General features: G+C 46.4%; 1 protein-coding gene across 1 annotated transcript in view; it reads right to left on the reverse strand.

The window, feature by feature from the left end:
- The window catches only part of MKRN2 (makorin ring finger protein 2), a 27,360-nt gene extending 16,130 nt beyond the window's left edge, over window positions 1-11,230 (reverse strand). The window contains exon 1 of the mRNA XM_039231407.1: window positions 11,118-11,230. Coding sequence (XP_039087338.1) covers window positions 11,118-11,143 — 26 coding nt within the window. The 5' untranslated portion in view covers window positions 11,144-11,230. The remainder of the gene's footprint in view (window positions 1-11,117) is intronic.
- Between the last annotated feature and the right edge of the window lie 227 nt (window positions 11,231-11,457).

Here is an 11,457-nt window from a genome sequence, read left to right on the forward strand (position 1 = left end):
GAAAAATTTAAAAAGGAGGGAGCTGTGCTAGGTTAGCAGATATTACATAAGGTACATAAGAACCAGATGCACGGTTTAGTCCAGGATTATACTCTGGTTCAAACAAATCACATGTAAAAGACATGTTTAGAACAAATGGGGAAATCTCAGTACGAACTAGGTATAAGATAAAATGAAAACTTATTGACATGGAAAGCTGAAGACTGTTAACAAAAAAGCAGATATAAAACTGAGTGGCTCAGTCGGTTAAGCATCTGACTTCAGCTCAGGTTGTGATTTTGCAGTTTATGAGATTGAGCCCTATACCAGGCTCTGAGCTGGGTGTGGAGTCTGTTTGGGATTCTATTTCCCTCCCTCCCTCTCTGTTCCTCCCTCCTCCCTCAAAATAAACACAAAGACTTTAAATAACAATCTAGAAAGATATATTTTTTTAAATGTTTATTTTTGAGAGAGAGACAGAGCATGAGCAGGAGAGGGGCAGAAAGAGAGAATCCACAAAGACACAGAATCCAAAGCAGGCTCCAGGCTCAAAGCTGTCAGCAAAGAGGCTGATGCGGAGCTCAAAGTCATAAACTGTGAGATCATGACCTGAGCCAAAGTCAGAAGCTCAACCCGCTGAGCCACCCAGGCGCCCCAATATGGAATAGAATATTGAGAGGCAATCTTTGCGGGTAAAGTATATTTATTTCCTTATTTTTCTTGATCTGTACATTCTAACATTTCTACCATGAACATATGCTAAAATAAATGGTTATTTTAGTTTTAAAAACTTATACATTATTGCCGAGGGTATGTTTAAAAAAAATAAAATGCTCAGTATAGAACCTATCCCACAGTAGGTACTCCCCAAAGTTCAGCTCTTATTAAAGTCCAGTAAAGAACAATGACATTTAAGCTGACAGTTATAAAAGTGACCTGTGCCTTCCCACAAAGCATGCAGAGTGCTGCAGGGCACGTGCTGAGAGAGGGCAGCATCCCAGAGGAGGTCAGGCCCAAGCTGAGTCCGCAAAGCGTCAGGGACGCCAGTTGGGGAGAGGAAAGAACAGCAAGAAAAATGCACAAAAGGGAGGCCTGTGGGGGGTCCAAACAGGCTAGAGCGGGCTCTGGAGCATCACTTAACTGTGCTGCAAGTTGCCACACATCAGCTGAGACACCGACGGGCGCATCGCAACAAGAGATAACAAATGGCCCGTAGTCAAGTCAACTTAGGAAATGGTCTAGTCGTTCTCAGAGATTTACAACAGAGAGTGGCAGAGGGAAGCTTCTGAGAGTTCTGTCATAAAGAAAACTGTTTACAGGCACGCTCTGCTTCACAGTGCTTTGCAGATACTGCATTTTACACACTGAAGGTCTGGGGCTACCCTGCTTCGAGCAAGTGTACTGGCGCCATTCTCCAACAGCATCTACTCACATCTGTCTGTGTCACATTTTGGTAATTCTTGTAATACCTTAAACCTTTTCATTATTATTGTATTAGTTATGGTGATCTGTGATCAGCGACCTTTGATGCTGCTACTGTAACTGTTTTGAGGTGCCGCGCACCATGTCCATGTAAGATGGGGAAATTAATCAACTAATGGGTGTGTTCTGACTGTGCCACCAGCAGGCGGTTCCCCATCTCTCTCCCTTTCCTTGGGTGGCTCCCCATGTCCTGACACACAGTACTGAAATCAGGTCAATTAATAACCCTCCAGTGGCCTCTAAGTGTTCAAGTGAAATGAAGAGTCACATGTCTCACTTTACATTAAAGCTAGTAATGATTCAGCTCACTGAGGAAGGCACGTTGAAAACTGAGAGAGACCAAAATCTGGGCCACTTGCACCAAACAGTTAGCCAAGCTGTGAATGCAAAGGAAAAGTTCTTGAAGAAAATTAAAAGTGCTACTCCACTGAACACACAAATGATAAGAAAGCCAAACAGCCTGAGTACTGATATGGTGAAGGTTTTAGGGACCTGGAGAGAAGGTGACACCAGCCAAACCCTAACTGAGAGCTGGGCCCTAACTGTCTTCAATTCTGTGAAGGCTGAGGGAGGTGCGGAAGCTGCAGAAGAAAAGTCTGGAGCGGGGCACCTGGGTGGCTCAGGTGAAGTACCTGACTCTTGGAACTGGCTCAGGTTGTGATCCTACGGCCATGAGACTGAGCCCCACATGGGGCTCTGTGCTGAGTGTGGAGCCTGCTTGGAATTCTCTCTCTCTCTGCCCCTCCCCAGCTTGTGTGCACAGTCTCTCTCACAGAAAGAAAGAGAGAAAGAGAGAAAGAGAGAAAGAAAGAAAGAAAGAGAAAGAAAGAAAGAAAGAAAGAAAGAAAGAAAGAAAGAAAGAAAGAAAGAAAGAAAGAAAGAAAGAAAGAAAGAAGGAAAGAAGGAAAGAAAGAAGCAAGCAGAGGCTGGTTCATGAGGCTAAAGGAAAGAAGCTGTCTCCATTACATAGAAGAGCGAGGTGAAGCCACAAGTGCTGGTGGAGAAGCTGCAGCAAGTTCTCCAGAAGGTCTAGCCGAGCTCATTAATGACGGTGGATTCACTAAACAACAGATTTTCAATAAAAACAAAATAGCCTTCTACTGGAAGAAGATGCCAGCTAGGACCTTCTTAGCTAAAGAGAAGTCAGTGCCTGGCTTCAAAGCTTCAAAGGACAGGCTGCCTCTCTTGTTAGGAGCTAATGCAGCTGGTGACTTGATGTTGAAGCCAGTGCTCACTTACCATTATGAAAATCCCAGGGCCCTTAAGAATTACGCTACATCGGGGCGCCTGGGTGGCTCAGTCAGTTGAGCATCCAACTTCGGCTCAGGTCATGATCTCATGTTGTGGGTTGAAGCCCCACGTCGGGCTCTGTGCTGACAGCCAGCTCAGAGCCTGGAGACTGCTTCAGGTTCTGTGTCTCCCTCTCTGACCCTCCCCTGATCACAGTGTCTCTCTCAGAAATAAATAAAAACAAAAGAATTACTCTACATCTATTCTGACTATGATCTATGAATGAACAACAAAGACTGAATGACAGCACATCTGTAACAATGTGGTTTACAGAATATTTTAAGTCTACTATTGAGACCTACTGCTCAGAACAAAAGTTCTTTTCCAAATATTACTGCTCATTGACAACGTACTTGGTCACCCAAGAGCTCTGCTGGAGATGTACGAGATTCCTATTACTTTCATGTCTGCTACCACAACCTCCATTCTGCAGCCCAAGGATCAGGGGGTGATTTTAACTTTAAGTCTTATTATTTACGAAATACATTGTGCAAGGCTATAGTTGCCACAGAAAGTGATTCCTCTGATGGTCTGGGCAAAGTAAATTAAAAACCTGGTTCCAAAAATGATTCCCCATTCTGGATTCCATTAAGAACATTTGTGATTCACGGGAAGAAGTCAAAATATTACCATTAATAGAAGTCTGGAAGAACCTGATTCCAATCCTCATGGATGACTTTAAGGGTTCAAGACCTCAGGGGAGGAAGTAACTGCAGATGTGGCAGAAATAGCAAGAGAACTAGAAGTAGAAGTGGAGCCTGAAGGGGTGCCACAGTGGCTCAGTGAAGCATCTGACTTCTGTTCAGGCCACGGTCTCATGGTCCATGAGTTTGAGCCCTGCGTCAGTTCTCCACTCTCAGCACAGAGCCTGCTTCAGATCCTGTCTCCCTCTCTCTGCCCCTACACTGCTCACTCTCTCGCTCTCAAAAATAAGCAAACATTTTTTAAATTAAAAAAAAAAAAAAAAGAGGGTCACCTGGGTGACTCAGTCGGTTAAGCGTCTGACTTCGGCTCAGGTCATGATCTCACAGTTCTTGAGTTCGAGCCCCATGTCGGGCTCTGTGCTGAAAGCTCAGAGCCTGGAGCCTGTTTCAGATTCTGTGTCTCCCTCTCTCTCTGCCCCTCCCCTGCTTGCACTCTGTCTCTCAAAAATAAATAAACATCAAAAAAGAAAAAAAAGTAGAGCCCGAAGATGGGACTGATTTGCTGCAATCTTGTGATAAAACTTAAAATGAATGACGAGTTGCTTCTTATGGATGACCAAAGAAAGTGATTTTATAAGATCTGCTCCTGGTGAAGAAGGATCTAGAATGTTACATAAACCTAGTTCATAAAGCAGTGGCATAGGTGGAAAGAATGGGTTCCCAATTTTTAAAGAAGTGCTGCTGTGGGTAAAATCACACGCTACAGAGAATTGGCTTATGAAAAAGAGAGTCAATGGGGCAAATTTCATTTTTTTTTCTTAAGTTTATTTATTTTCAAGGGGGGGGGAGAGAGAGAGAGAGAGAGAGAGAGAGAGAGAGAGAGAGAAAGAGAGCAAATGAGGGAAGGGCAAAGAGAGAGGGAGAAAGAATCCCAACAAGGCTTCACACTATCAGTGCGGAGCCTGGTGTGGGGCTTGAACTCATGACCTGAGCCAAAGTCAAATGCTTAACCGACTGAGCCACCCAGGCGCTGCCCCCAGTGCCTTTTTAAAGTTATTTACTTATTTTGAAAGAGTGAGAGACAGCAAGTGAGGAAGGGGCAGATAGAGAACATTGCTGTCTACTTTTAAGAAATTGACACAGCCAGCCCAGGCTTCAGCGACCATCACCCTGCTCAGTCAGCAGCCATCAACACTGAGGTAATATCTTCCGTCTGCAAAAAGATTACAACTTGCTGAAAGCTCAGATGATGGTCAGAATTTTTTAGCAAGAAAGTATTTTTACTTACCTATCTAATTTTTTCTTTTTTAACTAGGCTTCACGCCCTGCATGGAGCCCAAGTGGGGCTTGAACTCATGGCTTGGGTGAGATAACACTTGAGCTGAGATCAAGATACTTAACCAGGTGAGCCACTCAGGCACTCCTAAAAGTTTTTTTTTTTTTAATTTTTTTTAACATTTATTCATTTTTGAGAGGGGGGTGAGGGACTGTGAGTAGGGGAGGGGCAGAGAGAGAGGAGACACAGAATCTGAAGCAGGATCCAGGCTCTGAGCTGTCAGCACAGAGCCCGACGCGGGGCTCGAACCCATGAGCAGGGAGATCATGGCCTGAGTCAAAGTTGGACGCTTAACCGACTGAGCCACCCAGGACTCCTGCTGAAAGTATTTTTAAATTAAGATACGTGCGTTGTGTTTTAGACATAACACTATGGCACATTTTAAAGACTACAGGATAAACATAACTTTACAGGCACTGGGAAACCCAAAAAGTTCATCTGATTTACTTGATTCCAAAATTTGCTTTACTGCAGTGGCCTAAAGCAAGTGTGCACAATTTCTGGGGGCTTGTACAGTCATTGCACACACCCTTTCCAGGCCTCTTTCAAGGAGCTTTCTCTTTGAATCCACGCTTAACTTATTAAAAAAAAATGTTATGGAGAATTTCAAACATATACAAAAGTAAACCAAATGAACTCTTTTTTTTTTTAATGTTTTATTTATTTCTGAGAGAGAGAGACAGTGTGAGCAGGGGAGGGTCAGAGAGAGAGGGAGACACAGAATCTGAAGCAGCTCCAGGCTCTGAGCTGGCTGTCAGCACAGAGCCCGACGCGGGGCTCAAACCCATGAACCGTGAGATCACGACCTGAGCTGAAGTCAGACGCCCAACCGACTGAGCCCCCCAGGTGCCCCTGAATAACTCTTAAGACATCCCAGCAGCTTCCACATGATCAACTCATAACCAATTTTACACATTTCCTCCCTCTTGTGTATGATTTTCACAATGTACCTTTTTTAGAGAGCATTAATAACTCAGATGCCTCTTGAATAAAGACTTTCAGGCACGGAGGGCTCTCCCTCCCTGTGAACAAGTATATTATGAGAAATACAGGAAATGTGAAAAAATACCAAAGATCTACTGACCAGTACTATCAATACTAGCCCGTTCACTTCAATAACTCAGTTAATGCCAGCAACACTAGGAGTATTACCGCTACATCCATGATGCGAGCAGGCAAGCTGAGGCTCAGAGACCAGCGAAGACTTACAGAAGCTAAGATTGCTAGGAAGGGGTCCCCAGCTCCGGTCTTCCCAGACAGCCCTGACCTTTCCCCACCCAAACTGACTTCCCTGTCACTCTGCCTTCACCGGTGCTGTGGCCCTTGTCAAAAACATTGTAGCCTATCTTTCACTGCACTGAATTGTTACAAGCCGCCTTCCTTTGTGGACCAGCCCAAGAAGACTTCTCACCCCTCCAGCCTACTGTGCACTTTCCCTCCTCCAACCTGAAGACTCACTAGTGGCAGCCACATATGTGGCTTCCCGGCCTGGGGGCTCGGACCCAAGAGAGCGAGTGCCCTTAAACACACCGTCGGGAACAGGTGGTCTCTAATGAGGAAAGCCTGGGGACAACATCAGGAAGGCGCAGCTGGAACGTCACGAAATGCGACTGAACACAGAAACCCCTAAACCTAAAGTCACATGGCTCTGCCTGGACGTGGAGAGAGAGGCTTGGCAACAGAAGGCAATAGTGTGTGAGGTAGGTCAGGAAGGCCCGAGAGGGTGAGACTGCCTTTTCCAGAGAAGGGGTGCCAGAGAACACTAGTGATAGTTCATGCTGCACAGGAACTGCCAGGCCTGGGAGGCTGCTCAGCTGGAGGCCACACGATCCGAAGCTCTTCAGCCCCTCCTTGCTCAGTAAGCACACTTCTGACTTTCCTCACCTGTTCATCTCCCCCGAAGCATAGGAAATATTGACTAAGCCCACCTGACAGTCACTTTTCTCCGAGGAAAATGAGAAGAGGGTATGTAGTTTTTAGGTCTCCTCTGAGTTTGGCTAGCACGAGCCATCTCTAAGTTCACCAACAGAATCAAATTTCTGAGCCTGTGCACAGAGTCCTGTGAATCTTTCCAGCCAATCTCTGGATGTACAGATCCTGGAAAGAAAAGTATATTACACTTCTAAAGAGTTTCAAACTTCTTTTGAGAAATGCTCCAAGACTGCCTTATTTCAGTGGACCTTAAATAGAGCAATCTTAGATCTTTGGAGGTATAAAAAAAAAAAAAAATTCAGCACCAAGAGCCAACTCTGAATGACAAGGAGGTATCATGGGTAATAAACTCATAAATACTGGGACGAACACAGGCTCAAAGTGAATATATAAACAGGTCCAAAAAATAAGACCTAATAAATATTTCTTTAATAGTTTCCTTTGGAGAGACTAAAGAAGATTATGAAAGAAAGAAAAAGCAAAAGAGGTGAGTAGGAGACTACCAGAGGCTCTCTACCAAATACTTGCTCACCAGGCTTACGAGAGGACAGATTCTTGGTGACCCTACAGGATGCCTTTGATAATTCTACCACCTTCCCCCGGAAGTCCTCTTCAGGCAACCTGCCCTCCAAACTGCTCACTATCTTTCCCGTTAAGAAAACAAACACTTAACCATCAATGAGAGCTTCTAGTTCGCTTCTAGTTTGTTTTGCCACTTACAAGCTGGTGACTTCATGCAAGGCATTTCACTGCTGTAAGTGACTAAGCTGAGATTTAAACAGCTTCAAAAATAACTTCTAGACAACCATCAGGGCATGTGCCTTCAAGGGGAGCATAAAATAAGGGTTATGTAAGAAGCGAAGCCAGCCCAGTCTAGTTTTGTAGCCTATCTCATCATTTCCACTCCCCAGTGACAAACAGAAAACTACTTTGAACATATCCTGCCTGTCCTTTGAGGCATCTTATCAACTGCTTAGAGCTATCCCTCCCCGTCTATGTTATATTATACTAGGCTTCGGCCAGGCCTCTTTCATACTGCACCCTGTAATGTATTTCCAACTGTTCAATTTTAAGGGATGGGTCAAACCATCTCTTCTATCTTCCTAGAGAGAAGACTGAGACATGAACTAGGTTGGGGAGAACGGCGTGGAGGTGGGCAGGGGTGAATAGTGCATAGCTGGAGACCCTGAGTAGGGAGATTTCTGGGGAGGGAGGACTCCAAAAGGGTCTGTTATCCTGGGTGACCCCAAAGGACTGTAACTACTGTATGTTGCAAAGGACAGGGGCGTCTGGGTGGCTCAGTTGGTTAAGCGTCTGACTTCCGTTCAGGTCATCATCTTGTGGTTCGTGGGTTTGAGTCCTACATCGGGCTCTGTGCTGACAGCTCAGAACCTGGAGCCTGCTTTGGATTCTATGCTTTCCCTCTCTCTGCCCCTCTCCCACTCAGGCTCTGTCTCTCAAAAATAAATAAAACGTTAAAACAAAACAAAAAAAATACGTTACAAAGGACACCAGGTTCACTTCTAGCCGCAGAACCACTAGCAGCTGTAGCCGCAGCTGAGGACTGACTGAGCCAAACAAAATCAGTCCAGTTTCTTACATGCCTTACAATGATGCAAATCTCTAACAAAATGCTTCTGCACATCACATCCGAGTACATGGGTAATCTGCATTCTCAGCATCACTTTTCTCCATTTCCTTACATATTTTCAGACTTAAATTTTATGGCTGTACTGCGTGTGATAACAGACCCACTGAGGGGGAAAGGGGTTAAGACCGGGCCTGGTGGGAGGCCTGAAATAAATGTACGAGAGGCTGAGACCAAGTATAGTGAACACTGGTCAACACTGTGAAAGCAGAGAGCTTGCTATACGGCCGTGAACAAGTCACTGAGATTTCCAAGCCTCAATTTCTCCAACCATAAGAGGACAATTGTTCTCCACAGACTGCGGTGACAGACTAGTCTGAGGTTTGGCTGAGGCAATGCATGTAGGTGCTCAGCCTACCACACCAGGCACCCTCTATGATGCTTTGTTGTTACTGTCTAATCCCTCAATCAACTCTGCCGGTTATGCACGACCATCTCCATTTTACAGATGAGTAAGTTGTGGCACAGGTGGTACCAGGATCAGAACCCAGAACGGCCCAACTCCAGAACTCCAGCTCTTCTACCGCTTACTGGCTGACAAGGCCCCTCGTGTTTTGTGACTCCAAGCTTGATGTTCTAAGGAAACAAATTCTAGGTCTTTGCCTAGTGAGGATAAGACAAAGGGACCTCTATCATAAGAGAAGAGAAGCAAGTGGTTACCAAGCTATCATAAAGGCCTGCACCAGGACTTTAAAAAAGACTGGAAGACATGGGGAAATGGTTAGCAAGAAGAAATCAGCAAAAATAATTCCCAGCTTGAGATTGTGGATAGAGTGGCCTGGGGAGAAATCAGGAGACCTGACCGGCAGCACAACTGTGAGTAGCCAAGGAATATACAAATGGAGTGTCTTTGTCGTTAAATTTGGGAATGCTAGCATTTCAACATCCATCTCTTAGAGACATGCGCGGATCAGAATGGAGGCAAAACTTAAACTCTGTCCTGCCGCTCTTCAGAATAGGCATGTACATCACATGCCACAGCCAGGAAAATGAAGCAAAAAACCACTTTGCACCCTCAGATAAATCAAAAACAGCTGAGCACCCTGATAAGGCCTGGCCTCCAAATAAATGCTCTCTTGAACCTTTCCTGTGAGTTACCCATGACTGGAAATAAGACCTTAGTGAATAAGATAATAAAGTGAGAGAAGCTTCTCAACCGCAAAACACTAATGTGAACTTGGAACTCTAGGTAACACTGCCGTCTCTTCTCATTTGAACGTGTTCTGGTTTTTCGTTTGGTGAGGCAGTCCTTGTGACCTGACTCCCTCACACCCTTTTGCAAGTAAACTTTTTTTACCTTCTCTGTACTTTTGCATGCATTTTCCTTACACAGGTGCATATGAAAAGCTTTAAAAATTCCTGCGGTGAAGAAACGATCATTTCCCAAATTTATCTGGAGGCCATCCGGTCAATGGGTGCCACACCTCGGCCACTTAGAAGCTGAATGACCTGGGCAAGCACTTCAGTGCTGAGGCTCGATTTCACAATCTGTGGAACACCGAGTTGCTGGGTTACACCCCACACGGCTGGTCGCGCACCCAGCTTATGGTAAGGGCCCCACCAAACATCAATACTTAAACAGAAGGGATCCCTTTCCAACATTCCAACCCACTCTTGAGTTTAATGCAACAGCATTCTCAGGATGCCCGTTAAATTAAAGCTTTCAGGTTAGGGGAGACCTCAGTGCAGAGGGAAAAAACCCGAGCCTATGCTGAGTTAAGTTTTTGCTCCTGCATTTAGATGTAAAGTTAGGAGTTCCAAATCCTTATCTGTAAAACCAGATGCTATACAGAGTTAAGATCCAATTATAAAGCATAACATGAATGTTGTACTCTTTTGTGGACACATCTTAAATTTCGCCAGAATCTGCTGTCCAATTACGCAGAACACTTGGTACAAATAAAAGTGAACACAAACAGGTCTTCACAAAAGATGTTTCTAACACAAATAACCTAGGAACCCAGGACCGGCAGGCCACAAGTTCACCAGGGAAAGAGGGCGTTACACAACCAAGCTGTTTCCGCTTCACAGGAGCAGCCGCAGTGTAGCATCCGGCGTTGAATTTTCTCCTATCCATCCATTACCGTTGTATTTCTCTACGTAAATGGGTGTCTCAGTAAGAGTATCCCTTCATCTCTCTCAGTCTGAATTTCCTGTATTGTAAAATGAGAATCATATCTTCCCGGTAGTGTTACTGTGAAGTCTAAGGGACAATGAATACAGAGCGCTTGGATATTTGCGAAGCACTTCACCAACCTGCAGTAAATGCTACCCGACGTTATTATTTTCCGCACAATTCTTACTTGCTGACTCTCTGCAAGATTAGGCTGCACAGATCTCCAAACTCCTGGGAAACGAAGATCACTTTCGGGACCCCAGCTCCTCCTACGCCCTGATCATCTATCAACAACCTATTCCTGCGTCGTAGCCCCGTTTGCAAACGACCACTTAGCGCCCCTTCACCCAACTCCAAATCTCCTTTTCCAGCTAAACTCTTAAGTTCCAAGAGCCCCACCCCCACCCTCGGGCCTCAGCGCGCCGCACGGCCCGGGCTAGCCTGGCCTGGGGTCTCGGCCCCGACACACAGCCACACACACGCGCCGGGTGCCGGGCTCCCGCCGCAGCCGGAGCTCCGCCCAGAAAAACCGCACCGCGAACAGCTGAGCAACTTTTCAGGAATCCGCTGAGCCTCAGTTTCCCTGGTAGCGGGGCTGCGATGCATCAGCAGCCCAGGGGTCGGCGCGGGGGGCTGGAGGGCCGACGGGAAAGCGAAGGGGCCGGTCACTCCCAGACCCTGCGCACTGACCTGCAAGTGACCTGCTTGGTGCTCATGGTGGTCCGGCTTGACGGCCTTAGTCGCGCCGCCGCCTCTCTCTCGCGCCTCAGCCGCCGCCGCCGTCGCCGCCTCGGCACTGCCCAACCCTCGCGGCCGCGTCACGCCGGCGCACACCGCCCCTCCCGTGTGGCATCCCTGTAGCGCCGGGCGGAAACCTCACCGCCGTCATAATTGGTTCCGCCCGAGGGCTGAGGCTGCGACCTCTCATCCAAGCGCTCCGGGTGAGGCATTTGCGAGCCTCCCTGGCCCTAGGCGGGGCTTGGCTGGCAATCCTGCTCTTCCCAGTCTTATCCCTGCTGTCGGTTGCTAC

This window comes from Hyaena hyaena, unplaced genomic scaffold (genome assembly GCF_003009895.1).
Source record: "Hyaena hyaena isolate Hyena2069 unplaced genomic scaffold, ASM300989v1 scaffold_56, whole genome shotgun sequence".
In the NCBI taxonomy this organism is placed as follows: domain Eukaryota; kingdom Metazoa; phylum Chordata; class Mammalia; order Carnivora; family Hyaenidae; genus Hyaena; species Hyaena hyaena.